General features: G+C 38.6%; 1 protein-coding gene across 3 annotated transcripts in view; it reads left to right on the forward strand.

The window, feature by feature from the left end:
• The window catches only part of LOC129732477 (uncharacterized protein CG43427), a 219,100-nt gene that overhangs the window by 179,562 nt on the left and 21,018 nt on the right, over window positions 1-18,520 (forward strand). For 2 of the 3 annotated variants that reach the window (XM_055693385.1, XM_055693387.1), the window contains exon 10: window positions 15,322-15,965. The exons of the other annotated variant lie outside the window; for it this stretch is intronic. In XM_055693385.1, the coding sequence (XP_055549360.1) occupies window positions 15,322-15,965 (644 nt within the window). The remainder of the gene's footprint in view (window positions 1-15,321; window positions 15,966-18,520) is intronic. 3 annotated transcript variants of the gene reach the window in all.

Consider the following 18,520-nt stretch of genomic DNA (forward strand, 5'->3'; position numbering starts at 1 on the left):
CGCTACCAGTAATGGATACAACGCTATCGTCTGCAAGTTGCCTTAGCGTGCATGAATTTGCAAGACATTCATCGATGTCATTGACGTAAAAATTATATAAGAGAGGACTTAAACATGAGCCCTGGGGAAGGCCCATGTAACTAATTCGGGAAGTTGTCGAATCGCCATGTGAGAAATACATATGCTTTTCTGACAACAAATTGAGCAAAAAGTTATTCAGATTTAGTAAAGTCCCTGCGAATGAAGTTTCGCGCTTAAAACTTCTACAGAGACAGAGTCAAAAGCCCCCTTAATATCCAAGAACGCAGAAGCCATTTGCTCTTTTCGAGCAAATGCGAGTTGAATTTCAGTAGAAAGCAACGCTAGGCAATCGTTCGTCCCTTTGCCCCGGCGAAAGCCAAATTGAGTATCTGAAAGTAAACCGTTTGTTTCGACCCATTTGTCTAACCGTAAGAGGATCATTTTCTCCATTAATTTCCGGAGGCAAGAGAGCATCGCAATCGGCCTATATGAATTGTGATCAGAGGCAGGTTTCCCGGGTTTCCGAATAGCAATGACTTTTACCTCCCTCCAGTCATGCGGAACAATATTTAGCTCAAGAAACTTGTTGAACAAGTCCAACAAGCGTCTTTTTGCAGAGTCGGGTAGATTCTTCAACAGGTTGAATTTTATTCTATCTAACCCTGGAGCCTTATTGTTGCACGACAGGAGAGCCATTGAAAATTCCAACATCGAAAATGGAGGCTCTTCCGTAGTTACTATAAACGCGTCGCGAAAGGTTTTCTGTTCCGGTACAGAATCCGGACAGACCTTTTTGGCGAAATCGAGTATCCAGCGATCTGAATACTCCTCACTCTCATTCGAAACGTCACGGTTCCGCATGCGCCTGGCGGTATCCCAAAGAGTGCTCATCGCTGTTTCCCTCGACAACGCGTTTACGAACCGCCGCCAGTACCCGCGTTTTTTCGCCTTTACTAAGCTCTTCATCTGCCTGCCCAGTGCCTCGTACTTTCGTAGTAGGTTGACAGTGCCGTACTCCCGGTAGTCCTTATACGCCGCGGACCTTCGCGCGTACAGCTCAGAGCACTCTTTGTCCCACCATTTGTTGGGAGGGCGTTGTCTAATCGTTACCCCGGGTATCGGTTTCGTCTGAGCTTGCGTCGCGGCGTCGATTATCAAGCCAGCTAAGAACGCGTATTCTTCCTTCGGAGGAAGTTCCTCGTGAGTCTCGATAGATTCCGCTGTAATAGACTCATAACGCTTCCAATCAATATTACGTGTAAGGTCGTAGGAAATATTGATTGGGTTCGGGGGAGTTGAACCATTAGCAATTGATATAACGATTGGAAGATGATCACTACCGTGGGGATCGTTGATTACTTTCCACTGGCAATCTAACGCAAGTGATGTCGAGCAGAGGGATAGGTCAAGCACGCTTTCACGTGCTGGAGGATTAGGTACACGTGTCGCTTCCCCAGTATTCAAAAGTGTCATATTGAAGTCGTCGATCAAGTTACAAATTAAAGAAGATCGGTTGTCGTCGTACAGCGACCCCCATAGCGAACAGTGAAAGTTAAAATCTCCCAAAATCAAAAAAGGTGCGGGAAGCAATTCTGCTATATCAAGGAGTTGCTTCTGTTCAATCCGCGCGGATGGGGGAATATATAACGAAACAAGGCAAAGGTCTTTTCCATTCATATTCGTTTGAATGGCAACAACTTCAATATTCGAGATCGAGGGGAGGTCGATTCTGAAAAAAGAATAGCACTTTTTGATCCCTAAAAGTACCCCTCCACCGTGTGAGTCTCGATCTCGACGAATGATGTTAAAATCGTGGAAATTAAGTTGGTCATTTGAATTGAGAAAAGTTTCACGAAGCGCGAACGCATCACAATTGTATGTGTTTATCAAATGTGAAAATAAGTCAAATTTGGGGATGATACTTCTGCAGTTCCACTGTAACACAGTGACAAAATTCCTAACCTCTTTCAACGTATTAGTCATCGAAAGATACGATAGCTGAAATGAGGGGCCAAGTTGTTGTGAGTTGCCTCAAAAAGGTTTTCACTGTTGGGAGAAGGGCAAGAAGAATGTTTTGAAGGGGATCTGGTATGTTGAATGTTTTAAATATCCAGTCCACAATATCAGAGAATTTTATGAACCCTGTTTCTTTTATGTCTTCTGATCGAGAAATGGGTGCACGAGGGGTTTTTGGTGCCCCAGGAAGCGGTGGGTACTCCTGGTTTGATTTGAAATTAAAACCGGGGGGTACTTGCTTCGGTTTTTCTTCACCGCTTCCGTTTTGTGTTGTCTTATTGGTCATTCCGCTAGGGGTTATCTTACGACCTTTACGAGAAAGATTAGGAGAGTTGAGCATTCTCCTCTTCCTAGATCCCTCTGGCAAGGCATAGGAACACCCTTCGACGGGATCGTCAGATGTACCTTCATCAGTTGGCAAGAAGGAAGATGTTTCCTGTCGGGGGTGGCTCAGCCCTCTTAAGCATTTCTGCAAAAGAGCGCTTTGATCGTTCCTTAAGGGAACGCTTAATTTTTTCCTCGCGCTGTTTGTACGCGGGACATGCCGGAAGGTCATGCCGAGTTCCCTCGCAATAAAGACACTTTTCAGTATCCCCACTGCAAGCGTTCTCAGCATGATTGCCTCCGCACTTGCTACAGCGTGCCTTGTTGCAGCAGTAGGTGGCTGTGTGACCTAACTGCTTACAGTTTTGGCAATGCATGACCCGCGGTACGAACAGGCGTACAGGTAGACGAACCCTGTCCAAGCGGACGTAGTTCGGCAGCGCGGATCCGGCGAATGCTACTCGGAAGGAATCCGAAGGGAGGAATTTCTTCTTCCCTTCTTCGATGGATACTGAATGCAATTGCTTGCAATCCAGTATCTTTACACTTTGCATCAAGGGGTTTTTAAAACAGCCAACTCCATGACGCAAAATGTCATCGACAGTGAGATTCCCCTCGGTAACCACACCGTCGATTTCTACATCCTTGGCAGGGATGTACACGCGATACTCTCTCGTGAAGAGCTCGTAGCCAGCAATTTCGTTTGCTTGCTTCAAGCTACTCACGACAACTCGCAGTTTGTTCGGCCTCACCTTCGTAATCTCGGTTACGGCCGAAAAATGTTTTGCCAGGTCTTTGCCAATTTGAATAATATTCAATGGCTTCTTTATGGGCCGGAAAAAAACAACGTAGGGACCGCCAGCGGCATCTGGGTAAGCTTTTACCCGTACTTCCGGTACTCTTGGTACAGGACTTGGCAAAGGGGAGGGCACAGGGGAAGGTAGGGGTGAGCTGATGGGAGAAATTTCAATTTCTTCCCCGTTTGTTTCCACCTCCAGGAAAAGTTGCACCTGCATGTCGTCCATTTTGCGGGAGCGTTACGCTCTACCGCACGCAAACGATAAATATTCGAATATAGGGGGGGGGGGGGGGGGGGGGGGTTCAAGTAGTTGATGTTAAATTTTAAAAACAATTTTTCAATCTACAATGGATCAAATAAAAAAAAAGACAGTAATACTAATTCTAATAACAATAGTAATAATAATAATAATAATAATTATAGTAATAATATTAATAATAACAATAATAATATCAATAATAATATTAATAATAATATTATAACATAGTAATAATATTGATAATAATAGTAAAAATTCTAAAGGTAATACTTCACCGAACGTCTAAGTCACGACCTCACGGCTGATAGTAGAATTAATCGAGCGTCTCCGCAGAACAAACAATGACGATCCAGCTTCGTGTTGAGACGCAGTGGCCGTGTCCTACACGCGACCTTGTAGATGCCACTTGTAGTTGACTTCCACTCGCTCGATCGTATGATGGTCCGTGCTGCTAGCGGGGTAACAGCGGTGCGGGAGAATTATTCTTGCTGATATATCAGCTGCGTATCGAATCACTGGCGGGGTAGCCTGCCCCTACCAGTGTGCAGATGTTTCTGCCGATATATAACAGGCTATTGTTATCGCGCAGCACAAGAACTAATCGACAAAAAAACACCCGTACGATAACTCGTGTATTGTTATTTTGCGAACTCAAACGAAGATAAACAATTTGCGTCTAATCGAGACGAAAGCAAAACAACAAATGATTGGTATACTTGTTCTTTATCGAAAATTTTATACCCGTATTTTTTTGTTTGGTCCTTAGTGTGATCCATTTTGAATTAAAGTTGCCAAAAATCGGCAATCATTTTTCAAAAAATTGTAACTTTTGAGCCGTTTGACCGATTAAAAGATTTAATGGAAAATTTAAGGAATTTAATAGGCCTTTCAAGGAAAAATAAGAAATCGTACGTCAACGTACATTCGTTAACCCTCTAGTGCCCAATGCCGCCATTTGGCGGGCTTCAGTCGAAGTTCCAAAAAGCTTTAATAAATACTTAAAAAGTGTTTAGAATGGTTTATAATGATTTTATCGAAGTCCGTTCAGAAATTAATTTGGGCACTAGAGGGTTATATATTTTCCCGTTTCGCGAATTTGGGATTAACGGATTTGGAACGACGAAATGCAAACCGGGACCCAAAAATTCGAAAAATACGGTTGATTTCATAAAGGTTGTTGATTATCCGATCATTCCGAACTGTTTCACGAGACTGTACGGTACACAAGAGTTCTGAAAAATAACATAAATTTCCCGTCAAAACGAAACTCGTTGATCCAAAATCAGATCAAAATTGAGGGAATTAGGTAATCGAAGTTAAGCTCAAAATTGTGATTTTCGAACATAAAAATCATTGAAATTTCCTGACACAGCAACATTCAAAGTGCTGCCAAAAATTGGTATATTATCCGATTCTCATGAAACTTACATCACACATACACTGACACACACACGTACACACACATAGACAGACACACACAATCACACACACACAATCACACACACATACACACGCACACAGTCACACACACTCACGCGCACACACGCACACACACGCATACAAACACACACGCACACACACATTCACACACACACACGCACGCACGCACACACACACACAAACGCGCGTGTGCGACACACGATCGCATACTCAGTTTCTAGTATGAATAATTGAAGAAGGGAAATTTTTTTGGCCTACTGTGGAACCACTGTGCAATGCCTAAGAATTGCAGTTATCATTCCGTATGCCTGATACCACCTTCTACTGTTTGTTAAGCAACTATTGATACTATAAAACTCACATTTTTTACCCTGTCCACATCACCCCAAACACTGTCCATATTACCCCAATAGCTGTCCATTTTCACCCCAAACGATTTTTTTATGTCCGAAAATCATAATTTTTAGTTTCGTTATTTTTTTTGTTCTTTTGACCTCAATATCAAGGTTTTTTCGTGCAGAAACATAGAAAACAGATCAATATTACTATAGTACATTACGTTTATGGGATCGAAAAAACAAGTTAAGAAATAACATGAGTATTCCTTAGGGGGTCCAAATTACCCCAAACTACCCTATAAGGTAGAAACATTCGGCGGTAGATTTCACTATTTCATTTTCGCTGACATATTTACACGTAAAATTGGAACTGTGCGTAACCACATCAATATTGCGTCTTTCTAGAGCATTCTTTGTACTGTTTCGGAACCAGTACAACGGATATGTGTTGTTCATAACGCATTTGGTGCTCTAGCGAATGTTCAATGTATTGGACGGCTCAAAATCAAAACACTTTTGAAGTATTAATCGGTGCTAGTATTGCCATGATGATTCGTACCTGTATTGGTAATATTTTTTAGAATGCTGCTATCGTTAAAGCAGTGCAAGCACTAATCAATACTGGTGATTTTGGTACTTACTAGGTTAACTGATCGATTCACTATCATGAATCCGGTTATTCAAAAACATCGTCGAATCGAATAGCAATTAAAATGACATTGGAATTGTTTGAAACATTTTGCATTTAACGACGACTCTGGGTTCATTCATATGCATTCGTTTCCACGTTACTGGCACCAGCGTCAGTAAATTCTGTTGCAAATAGGCTCGCTATAGGCTGTTTCGGTTGCTGACGGTGATTAGGGATGCATGAGCCTTTGATACGCACCGACTCGCGAAAGTTACCAGCGGTTTTTTGAGCGCCCCAAAACTGATCGTTTACCCAAAACCGAAGTCTACCGAAACATACCGATTTTATGTATAATATACATATTTCGATTTCGATCTCTGTCAATGTATTTATTGCGCAACTGTTGCGTTACCCTCTTGACACATTTGTTGTGCATAGCCAGAGCCAGTCTTCGTTGTTGCACGCCAAACAAAGTGTGCGAGAAAAACACGTTTTCGCTGTGCTTCTGATTCTCATGTTTGGATACAAACATACATTTCCAGCGTTGTTTGTTTGCACAAATTTGTGAATATTGTTCAAACTAATGTTTTCTTCTGAGCAAGTAACAATCTAGTGTGCTAGGTTCTAGGTTTTGGCTATGCGAGCGGCGTTGCATTTTGAATCATTTGTACCTACCATGATGTGTTCATGATTTATACTACCTAAGTAATATGTTTTGTGGTCCCCGTGGTTCTGTGGTTAGCGATGTCGGTTGGCTAGCTCTCCCACACGGTTGCGATTGGTTCGATTCCCGATCGAGTCGAGGATCTTTTTGAGCTGGAAATTTTCTCGACACATGCAAAAGGAAATATATTTAAATGCTTCATATCAACTGTATTATTCTTGTTCATCTGTTCTATATAATTGAACCGTTGGTTTGGCTAAATTTTTTTGTCTTCTATTTGTACGGAGTTAAACCGAACCTAGCGCTAAAACTCATTATTCCGAGTAAATATCATTCAAAGTTTGACCACCTCATATGCGTTCTGCAAGCGGCTACAGAGAATTACTGTCATAATGAACTGTTCAAATGATTTCAAATCATAATTCAAATTCAGGTTGTGTAACAACTTGAATTTAAATTAACTGACTTTAACTGAATTAACTGAGCAACTGAGCAAAATCATCTAAAATGACCTGGAAATACGTGAAAATTTAATCGACCATTTTTGATTCGAATGAAACTTTGCACACGTATTTGGCTTAGCAAACTGAGCATTTGTCACAGATGGAGAGATTTATTACACCCATGAATTACATTCTGAAAGGGCGTATGCCTTTTGGCATAGGTTTTATTCGAAGCATTGTAGCCCAGAAACCGTTGATTGTATAGAAAAGTTGTCTGAAAATGAGTTGTAGGGAATTAAAATTGCGTCAGAAAAAAAATATACACTGTACAAAATAAATTTTTTTTGACCAAAAAAATTTAAAATAAACATTAAATTTTCAATTTAAAAAAAAAGAGTTGAATTTTTTTTATGTTTTTTTTAAAGAAACTTGACGTTAATATGCAACTTTAAAAAAAAAGTCCAGGATGGAGAAATGAAAAATAATTTTTTATGGTAGATTAATTTTTTTATAAAAATCTCAATTCAAACATTTTTCAAAATATTTGTGTTCTGATGATTTTAAAAGATGCAGAGAGTCATTTTGAATCAAAAAGCTCTCGGTAGTTAACATTCTAAAGGCATCGGTTTTCGAGTTATTTCTAATTTAAGTTCGAAAAATTATAATTATTTCGAAAAATACACGTTTTTCTTAATTTGTCCGTGGTTCTCCAGCAAAAACCATTCGTTCATTGGAATGCTTGATCAAAAATATACAATTCATTCTTTGACAACAAGACGATTGGGCGAACGGTTCTCAAGAAGAGTTGAAATATTTCAAGTGATATATATATATATATATATATATATATATATTTATATATATATATATATATATATATATATATATATATATATATATATATATATATATATATATATATATATATTTATATATATATATATATATATATATATATATATATATATATATATATATATATATATATATATATATATATATATTTATATATATATATATATATATATATATATATATATATATATATATATATATATATATATATATATATATATATATATATATATATACAAATGTTTGAATTAGAATTTATATAAAAAAATTATTCTACCATGAAAAAATATTTTTCATTTCTCCATCCTGGACTTTTTTTTAAAGTTGCATATTAACGTCAAGTTTCTTTAAAAAAAAAATAAAAAAAAAATTAAACTTTTTTATTTTTAAATTGAAATTTAATTTCCGAACTGAATTTCTATTTTTAACAACGGGTTTTTCCCGTTAACACGCAAGTTCATTAAGCAGACAGTATGTGAAGTAGAGAAAGAACGAAAAATAAGCGAACTGGAAATATGATACAGATTTGGAAAAATATTTGAAATTTAATGTTTATTTTTAATTTTTGTTGGTCAAAAAAATTTTTTTTGTACAGTGTATATTATTTTTTGATGCATTTTTAATTCCCTACAATTCATTTTTAGACAGTTTTTCTATACAATCAACGGTTTCTGGGCTACAATGCTTCGAATAAAACCTAAGCCAAAAGGCATACGCCCTTTCAGAATGTAACTCATGGGTGAATAAAATCTCTCCATCTGTGAAAAATGCTCAGTTTGCTAAGCCAAATACGTGTGCAAAGTTTCATTCAAATCAAAAATGGTCGATATTCGACCATAGGTCATTTGGCGCGATCTTGCTCAAATATTAACTCCTACTCGAGACGGTGGCAATTCGCTGCAAAACAGAAAGTATGCAAATTCGGCGATAATTTCGCAGCAAAATTTTTCTACAGAAAATACTATATAAAATTTTTCATTTTTTTTTTTTGGCAACAGCTGGTTGAACTCTAAAAAGTTTAAATACCAAAAATTAGTGACTTCACACTGTCGCGTATTTCTAAAATTATTTGCATTTAATGTTGTTGGCAAGAACACGGATGTTTAATTAAACAATATATTTGAGTTTATATCACGACGATATAGCTATGCGGCCAACGGCCGACACAAATTTACCGTAGGTAACTAAGCGAAACTGAACGAATGAACTTAACAACTAACACTGGCGCTGCTGTGGGAGCGCTTTTATAGGCTGCCGAGCAGGGGGCAGCATTGTCGAGTGGCAAACAAAGCCGCAAAATAAGCGCACGCAAATCGGCGTCGCTTGAGCCTCAGCGGCTCCCTCACGGACGACAGTCATGCCCAGCTGAGGCGGGAGTTTTGGCGCGAACAAATGTTGTTTCGCACTTAGAGACTCGACCGTCGGTAAGGTCCCTTGCTGACTCCGAGAGTCCTCGTTCGACATCGGCGGTCCCATTAGATTCCCGTGTTAAGCACTGTCGACACCAAAGGCTATCTTTCAACGGTTTTCATTCCGAAGAACCTGTTCCAGTAATCATCAATCCTGGAATTCTTACTGTCACGAATTTCGTAACACTGGTTTATTTATCATATAACAAGAAGTAGTATTATACTCCTTCGCAGCTCGTAAGAATCTCATTGTACAACTTCCGGACACGTCGAACGCGGGTAATTGATTCTGCTTCAGTGTTCTGTTTTAATTTCACAATCCTTCTGGCTGTGTAATGAATTTCTTGGCGATATCATAATCCAACAGCCCTGAGTATGCATTAACCAATTCTCGGCGGAGAGAAATCAGTTTCCGCATCAAAAAATTACCTTTAAACACCTACACACGTAAAACTGGGTCTCAAGCTCGGCTAAAAAAAAACATCCGAGTTCACTCGGCAACTTGGGATTTAACCGATGTTTCAGCATTAAAACGCCGGTTGCCGAAAGTCGTCAAATCGTTTTGCCGGGACTTCACCGAATAAACAAAGCTTGACAAATCTCGTCTCTATTTTCTGCCGAATTTATCGGTGAACACAGATGATGCCAAAGTCAGCAAAAAAATTACTGGGATCTCGGCACGAATTTTAATTGTTGCCGTATTTCGGCAACACAGCTCTCATTCTCATGAACGAGTTGCCGCCATTTTTCTTAGTGCAAATTTGTGCGTGTTACGGGCGAGCAAACTGGAAGCAGATAAAAGTATGGTTAAAATTTGTGCGAACTACAGGTGTTAACAATCTGTTAGCCGAAAAAATGTAGTACAGATTCGTGGGAAGCGACTAGAAGTCGAAAAAGTGTGGTTTAAAATAGTGTAAAGGCAATATTATTATATTTGTTTTGAGGATAAGCATTAGACGTAGTATTAGACCAAACGTTTTGCTCAATGCCCTACATGCGACCAAGATAAAGACAAACATTCAAAACTCAATATAAATAGATTTTATTACTTATTAAAACTCATCGAGCCTATAATTGATCTTTTGATAGAAAACTACCGAATTCTATGCGAAATTATTCTCTGCGATTGGATTCCACTGAAAAACGGCTCTTTACTGTGCCGAGCATTCAGCTTATATAATCGAAAGGTCGTTAGACTGGTTTGCCGCTTCCCAGCTGGATTTGACGACAGCGCAGTCAAATGCGTACTGCGATTCTCGGCATATAATGACATCTGTCAAATATTGGTTTCCCGAGATTCTCGGCAAAAGAGATTCAGCCGAGATGGTTGCCGAACACTCGGCTGTCCGAATCTCGACACAAACAATGCCGAGATTCGGCGAAATTTTTTAAGTGTGTATTACTAATCAACTACAGTAAGGGTCCTTTTTACACGGTTTTTTTTAACGCGGGTTGCTTTTCTCAATTACTGAAAAACGGTACAAGATATCGACCTCGTTTCAATCACGTTTTCCGTTTTAGGTAATCATTATCCGTTTTAAAAAAATCACAATTTTTGGTGTAAATACTGAAAATTTAAAATGTTGAATTTTGGTCTCTAGATTGACCACTATCATATTCAAACGAAGTTCAAACATTTTAATACGGTTTTCTTCGTTATACTTGCAACTCAAAAGTCTTTTTTTACGCGATCCCATACAAATTTGGGACGCATCTTTCGTGTAAAAAAAGACCTTACTGTATATGCACTGCCGGTAACCGAAAGTCAGTCCCATCTGTAATTTTGTCGATTTTGAGTAAGCATCGGATTTTGGCCTATCTTTGAGTGTATTTTCATATCCGGACTCGAACCTTGGACTCTTAGATCGTCAAGCATCATTCTTTCCTCTCCTCCGTGGTCTCGCTGTCGGAAATCTCTGAGTTTTGGTAATAACTTTTTAGTTTCATCGTATAAATGATCAAAAGACTTCGTAAAGCATGAATCTAATTAGATCTCGTATTGCGAGTTAGTTTCTAAATTTCTGCGGGAACGTTCGTTGTTTACATTTCGGTTGAATTGTCATGGCCGTTCGGTGAGCTGTGTCATATGTTTAAACAAAATTGAGTGATTTTACCGCCTTCAACAACAATTAAAGGCAAGTTTCCAACAAAGATATTATGCTAAGTAGTGCATCATTGATCCGAGTTGTCCGCAGATGTTTTCTGTGGCTAGTTTTTTGAAGAGCAGCAGCGGCGGGAAGTGACTAAATTTATACATATGTGATACGCTGTAATGTGGATTTACTGCGAGTTTAACCAAGCATTAGAAAAGTTAATTGGTTTTTAAATCCGGGTTTATTACCTATTAGTCGCAAAGATTCCACATAACAACGTTATATGCGATGAAACATTCACATTGGTCATACAAGCTAATGATCTATCATAATATCTTGTGCGATGTAAGCGGTGCAGACATTAGCGGCATCTAGTTATCATAAATTCAGTCGTTTACGGTGTTACAAAATGATGCCTTTTGCGACTAAACATGAGACTTTTGGTTTTCGAGTATATTCATCACTTTGTGGAATTAATAAAAGTTTGAATATACATTATATGAGTTTATCTGTATTGCTGTGTGAGTATGTTACACTCATCGCAAGAAGTCGCAACACAAAACCATATGCGATAAAACACTTGGTTGCTCATACAGCTATACGATAGTGATGTATCATAGAACCACAGGCTAACAGACGTAACACTGGAACCTAGCTCCATCGCCACAAAAAACGATCATTTCAAATTTCCAATCGAATAACAATCATCACGCGATAACGCCGTCTGGGGCGCTGTCATGCAGTCTCATACATATTTTGTGGTTCCCCATTTGACACATGCAGTAACGCTGGCGCTGATGTCGAAATACATGACGCAGCGCGAACATGACAGCAGATGGTGCTAGTGTTACTAACGTAAAGTACTGGAATCATCCGAACGATGAATTTATTGAAAATTTGTTCGAAGTGTTATGTCTGTTAGTCTGTGATAGAACTTCATACGAGGTAACCCGTGCAAACATATGCGATTTTTAGTTATATAGGTTTGTTTTCATGAGTTCAGTCATTAAGGGTGATACAAAATGATAGGTTTTGCGACTTAATTTATATGCAATACGACGTGATACTGGAGATTTTGCTTTATACGTATAATCATCACTTTGTGAGTTTACTATGAGTTTGGACAGGCATGATATGAGTTTATGTATATTACTATGCGAGTATGTTACACTCATCGCAAAAAGTTCGCAAAATAACACCATAAGCGATGAAACACATACGTTGTTCATACAGCAATACGATACTGATGTGCCATAGAACTTTCTACGAGGTAATCCGCGCAATCTTATGCGACTTCTGGTTGTCTGGGATGTGTTTCGTTATAATCGTATCGTATCTTTAGGGTGATTCATTTAATTAATTTTAGTTATACTGTAGCGTAAGTAATTATGATAAATTTAAGAACTTAGGTTTAGGTTTAGATTAGGGTTTAGTTTAACTAATTCTAGATTTAATATTTAGCTTTAAGTGAATAATATTTTAGATGCATTTTGAATAATTATGATACAGATTTTAGTTAGACTTTTTGGTTTATTTATGGTTCAACAATAAATTTTAAAACCCTCTTTTGTATATTTTTGGTCTCTATTTGGTCACTATCTGGTCTCTATTTGGTCAACAATTTAATGAAAAAATTCACTAAAGTCACTATTATTTTGCGACTAGCCCTGATATTCATGAGAAAATCGTAACCAAATATCGCTAGCGGCGAAGATATGTTTCGTGGAAGTTTTCTTCGGCCGGGAAAAATATCTAGATGTGTGAAAGTGGCAGTTTAATTTTTGTCAAAAAACAATAAAAATGTTTGAGTTTTTAATGGAGTGATTCATTCATGCGAACAGAAAAACTTCAACGTTCAAGGTAAGTTAACATACATTGAGGTTTTGAGTGGAATATAAGCAGTAGAGCTTGGCAAACTGAATCCTGCCCACAATGCATATCACCTGACGAAGCCGTCAGTTACCCTATATATATTAAATACGGGTCAATTTTTTTGATATTGATATGTCAAATGAATTGAAAGTCTGAGAATAATAATAAAATCTATTAGATTCTAATATTATTTTGAGGCGGGGCTTACCGAATGGAAATTGACTCCGGAATGCGCTGCAAGTACTCAGTCATTCTGCAAAGGGTCTTTGGAATGTCGGTAGAGCTAACATCTTCTAGGTTCCGAAAACAAGACAGACGCAGAAACAAGAATCAACAGCATTGTCTTTTTTCACCCTATCACTGCCAGACAGTGGAATCTAGAAGGTCATACATACATACATACATACATACATCTTTGAGTGTATTCTCAGATGTACCGATAAAAAGTAGTTGTTTAACAAAAGTGGAAATCAATACCAAGTCGAATTGTCCCATTATGAAAAGTAACCGCAAGTCAGTCCCAGAGGAAAAATAACCGAAAGCTCGAAAGTTAGTCCCAAATAAAATAAAACATGCGTTTTTTTTTCTGTGTGGGCTCATCACTGCGACCAGAGATTAGATCTATTGTGATATTGCCCAAGTGTTTTCTGTACTCCGCACTTTATATTATTGGCAGTATCACTATTGATAGTAAGTGATACGCTTATCATTCATATCCGTGCTTGTGTGTAAACCTTTCCGTTTCAAGCTTACTACTCTACTATACCGAGCCTCTGTCCCTCCTAACAATATCGCCTAATTACAATTCCCTGGAGAGAACTTTCAGACGTTACTCACACCAGTTTTATTATAACAGGGACTTATTTTTGTTAGAAGGAGAATCAACAGAGGTACTGTAGCATTTAGATTGAAGGAAAGGTACTTGGTGGGAAGCCTGAGAATAAACCCATGCTGAAGTCCTTTGGCAACCAAATGGCCTGAATCTACTAAAATTCGAACCCACGACCATCCGCTTACCAAGGCGGACTCTGTAACCTTGCGGCTACGGAGCTCCCCTAAAAACATGCATAATAGGTACAATAAAATGGATGGGGAGTGGAGAAGAGAAGTTTGATATGACCGTTTATATAAAAAAAGTTATCTAGTAACAATTATCGATTATTAGGATTATTTTTTAGTTTATATTTGTGATGATTTTCTATGCAGCAGTTTTCTGCTAATACGAATTCAAGTCCATTTTTTCGTGGTTCGCTTCTTCGTGGATCTATCCGGAAAATCTTCAGTACCGAAAAAAACTTCCATCAGAATCCAAGGATCTGTTTCAAGATATCTCCAAAGGTGATGCTCGAGCCTCAACTGCAGTCCCGGCTTAAGTTTCTACATCCAAATCCTCACCGGATGATCGTTTCCTTACATCTCGAGATTCGCCAACGCCGACATTTTTTAAACTGTTCGCATGGACATACACTCAAGTCAGTCACACTCAATGTTTTTATCATGAAATCAATGATTTCAGTGGTTTTTACAACGTAATTAGTGCAGGCTAGAATGCAATCTATATTTTAGTATGAATATTGTGAAAATAATTCATTTTAAATAAGTTATAACTGAGCGTGAATAAAATATGCTTTATGGCATCACCCGCCGGGAATGGGTTCACGCCTACAAATACTTTCGGATGCAGTTTCCTGTCCTTAGTTCCACTGCAACACATGCCATGGTCTTGCCGATCGAAGTGAAAAAAATGAGAACGCTGCCCACGGTCCAATTAGTTAGATTATTACGCATAAAATATTTTCAATCCTTAATTCCATTATAACACTTGCATCGATCTTGCCGATCGAAACGGAAATATTTGTGAACGGTTGATGAACGGTTGAACGGTTGTGAACGGTTGAACGCCCACGGTTGATTTAGTTAGATTTTTACGCATAAAATATTTCCGTCTGAATTAACAATGATCAGATATTGATGATGTGTCGTACAGTTAGTTGAGTCTTAATCGTGACCTAAATGAATGGTATAAACTATTTTAAGGTTATGTTGCTTCATTTTGTTTTTTTTTTTTAACATATAATACCTAGCTTACCCTGGTTAATTACAAATTCCAAAATTTATTTTATTTTCGTTTTCTTCATGTTTTGTTTCAAAAAATAGGAACAGAGAAATGCAATTCTACCAACGGTACCACCGGTAAAACCACTTCGCTCTTCGCATCATCAACAGACTATTCAAGACTATTCTAGCGACGTGCCGCATATATCAACCACCGTTTCAAATGTTGATTGCAATCAAAGCGCAAACGATTTTTTGCAGAGCGAAAATCAAATCTCTTTTCAGTATGCTTGCAGAAATATTAATTCTTTGATTGATCTGTCTCGTTTTGAAAATAATTCAAACGAATCTCTGAACGATGCTATTGAACCTATTAACACTGCCAATAACGTGAAGACGACGAATGATTGGAACCCTCCACGATTTTCTTACGATGCTAATGGGAAGGAATCTGAGGATTACACACTGCATAGAAATATGCTAAGACAGCGAAGCTACACTGATTGTTCACCTCAATGGAACGTCAAACCTATTACACACGGTCACGGGTTGAAGAACAAATCATTCGATCAACATTGGCTTGTCCAGGAAGCGGAACAGCGTAGAATTGAGCAGCAGTGTAATATGAATAATAATCCACATGTTGGGCATCAGAAAATCGTTAACAGAAAATCGCTGCCCGAATCAGTCATACAGACGATAACGCAACGAATTCAGAATCTTGGTATTGGTTCCGACAGACGCTGGTAAGATAAAGTTATATTATTCATTATTCCGTCACTCTATTCATTTTTTTGGGAGCAACCCCAGGTTTGATTAGTTTATAAGTTCGTTGATATGAAAATCTTTCAGTATTTTAATATGGCCTGTTTGATTTTCGTCTAGAAAGTTTTTGTGACGGTTCAGCCTTAGGGTACTCTTTACCGCCTCCAGTTGCACCATTTGATGAAGTGGAAGGAAATGAAAGATTGCTTTCAAAGATTCCGTCGGAGCACTTCTAATAGCTCCGCATATTGATACGCAAACCAGCCTTTGTAGTTTGCCTTACTTTGTCTGAGCGGTCGTTTCATTAGTTTTTGGTCCCCACACGAGCGAGACATAGGTGAGTCTTGGTATAATGATTGTGTATCATCCTGGGTTTTGAACCTCAGTTTTTACCAATGGTTCTGCTACACACCCACAGAGCGCTAGTTGCCTTCTTGATTGCATTCTCAATGTGTGTGTTCCAGTTTAATTTATGATCAAACCATATTCCTAGAAGCTTAGTTTCAGTGGATGTGTCCGGATCAGTGCCATCGAGCCGTAATTTCTTTATTTTGTATTTCTTCTTTCGTGTGAAGGGAATAATAATTGTTTTCGAAGGATTCATAGATAAACCCTCTGTCCTGCACCATTTCAGTGCGAAATTTGCATACGGTTGCCGATTGCATACGGTTGGATATAACGCAATCGAATTTTCCTCTTTCAAGAATTACTATATCGTCAGCAGAGCCGATCACCTCGAAGCCCCTCTCAGTCAGGTTTATTAGAAGATCGTCAACAACTAATGACCAAAGCAAAGGTGAAAAAATACCCCCTTGCGGGCAGCCTTTAGTTGTTTTTCTTCTTTGGTATATACCCCGTCGTACAGCCTTTGAATATAACTCTAGTTTGCCTCCAGCTCGTAGGTATGTAATTTAGTGTTAGACTAGCGCGACAAATCTCGGTGATGAGTGAAATAAATAGCAGTTTACTCTTTTGGAGCACAATTGGCAATATTCCATCGATCCCCGGAGATTTGAAAGGCTGGAATGAATCAATTGCCCATTCGATCTTCGACTTACTGAATATGGTGTCGTCCAATTCCTGAGCTTCTATCCTAGCTATACGATGACTAGGCGATATTTCAGTACGATCCCGCCCCTCATCAGTGTTAGCGCATGACCCTGGGAAGTGGCTTTCCATCATAACACTAAGTGTTTCCTGAGCGTCGTTGGTAAAAGTACCATCACCCTTCCTCAGCCTACCTAACCCGTTGGAATGATTTTTAGATAGGACCTTCTGTAACCTAACCAAAGTCGTAGTGTTTTCAACATTTTCACACATGTGTCTCCAACTGTTTCTTCTTGATTTTCTGATTTCCCTATAGTATTCCGTAAGGCTTTTTATAATATTTCCAATTTCCCGTGTTTTTTGCTTCATTAAAATGTTTCCTAGTGGACTCTCCATCCAATATTGCATTGCTCGGTACGGGCTCTGAATCATCATATATTACCCGTATGTGTGGAAATGTCTAGTATTTTATTATGCTCACCTATGGTTCTTGGATCATAGAAACCTGTATATTCTTTATGTATTATCTTTAGTGAATCTACGTGAAAGGACTCGTGTTGCTCTTTTAGCGTGATGTAGATTCACTTGCATAAATTTAATTACTTTTGACATTGCTTAATTTATTTTCAGGGTCTTTGTTATCCCTCAGATTGGATTGACGAACCTTGTGCTCTGTATGGCATCTTCCAGAAGTACCTTCACCGACATTTTCAGGTACCCTCTTCGCTTGTGTTTTGCTTGCTGCAGGTTCGGCTATTTTATCCAATCACTTTTGTTGACCTATCTGTCTGGATGTTGGTGATTCTTCCTTCAGCTTCTCTACTACCCCCACTTCGTGATTGGAGGTCTACTTCTTGATTTTCCTCCATTTGTTCCAATCCTGGTCGACTGTTTCTTCGCATTCAGGATTCTTGAGCCAATGGTTAGCCCTAACCTTCCTTGCAAAAATAGGGATTGTAGTTCAATTTCATTTCCCAGTTAGTAATTTTACGCGCCGAAGTATCATCCACGGACAATACCAGTTTGGCGTGTTCTCTGATTGTGCTGCGCTTCATGATTCGCCAGGCATCAGTAGTAATATCGTTCTGGCTTTCCACTAACGCCACAATCGTGTTATTTTCGTTTGTTTTTTGGTAAAAGTACCGACATGATTTCAGGTTTAGGTATCCTGTTCTCATCTACCGCAGTTAGATCAGCTGTATCCCAGGGTTTTAGATTCGGAATTATGGTCTTCAGCCAATTTGCTGTGTATTGGTCATGACAGCCAATAACCATAAATCCGGATTTGAATTTGCAGCTGGCAAATTTAGGCTTCAATCGTTCCTTCCTTTGCTCTATTACTTTTTTAATATGGACTGTTCGATGAGTTCCAGATTAACCGTAGTAAACTCGATGTTATGGTAGTTTTTAGGTAAAATGCCTATTATTATAACCTTGACGGCTTCGCTGTAGGTTGCGGGGGCATTAGTCTTGAAGCTTGGTCCTTTTC

This window comes from Wyeomyia smithii, chromosome 3 (genome assembly GCF_029784165.1).
Source record: "Wyeomyia smithii strain HCP4-BCI-WySm-NY-G18 chromosome 3, ASM2978416v1, whole genome shotgun sequence".
Taxonomy (NCBI): Eukaryota; Metazoa; Arthropoda; class Insecta; order Diptera; family Culicidae; genus Wyeomyia; species Wyeomyia smithii.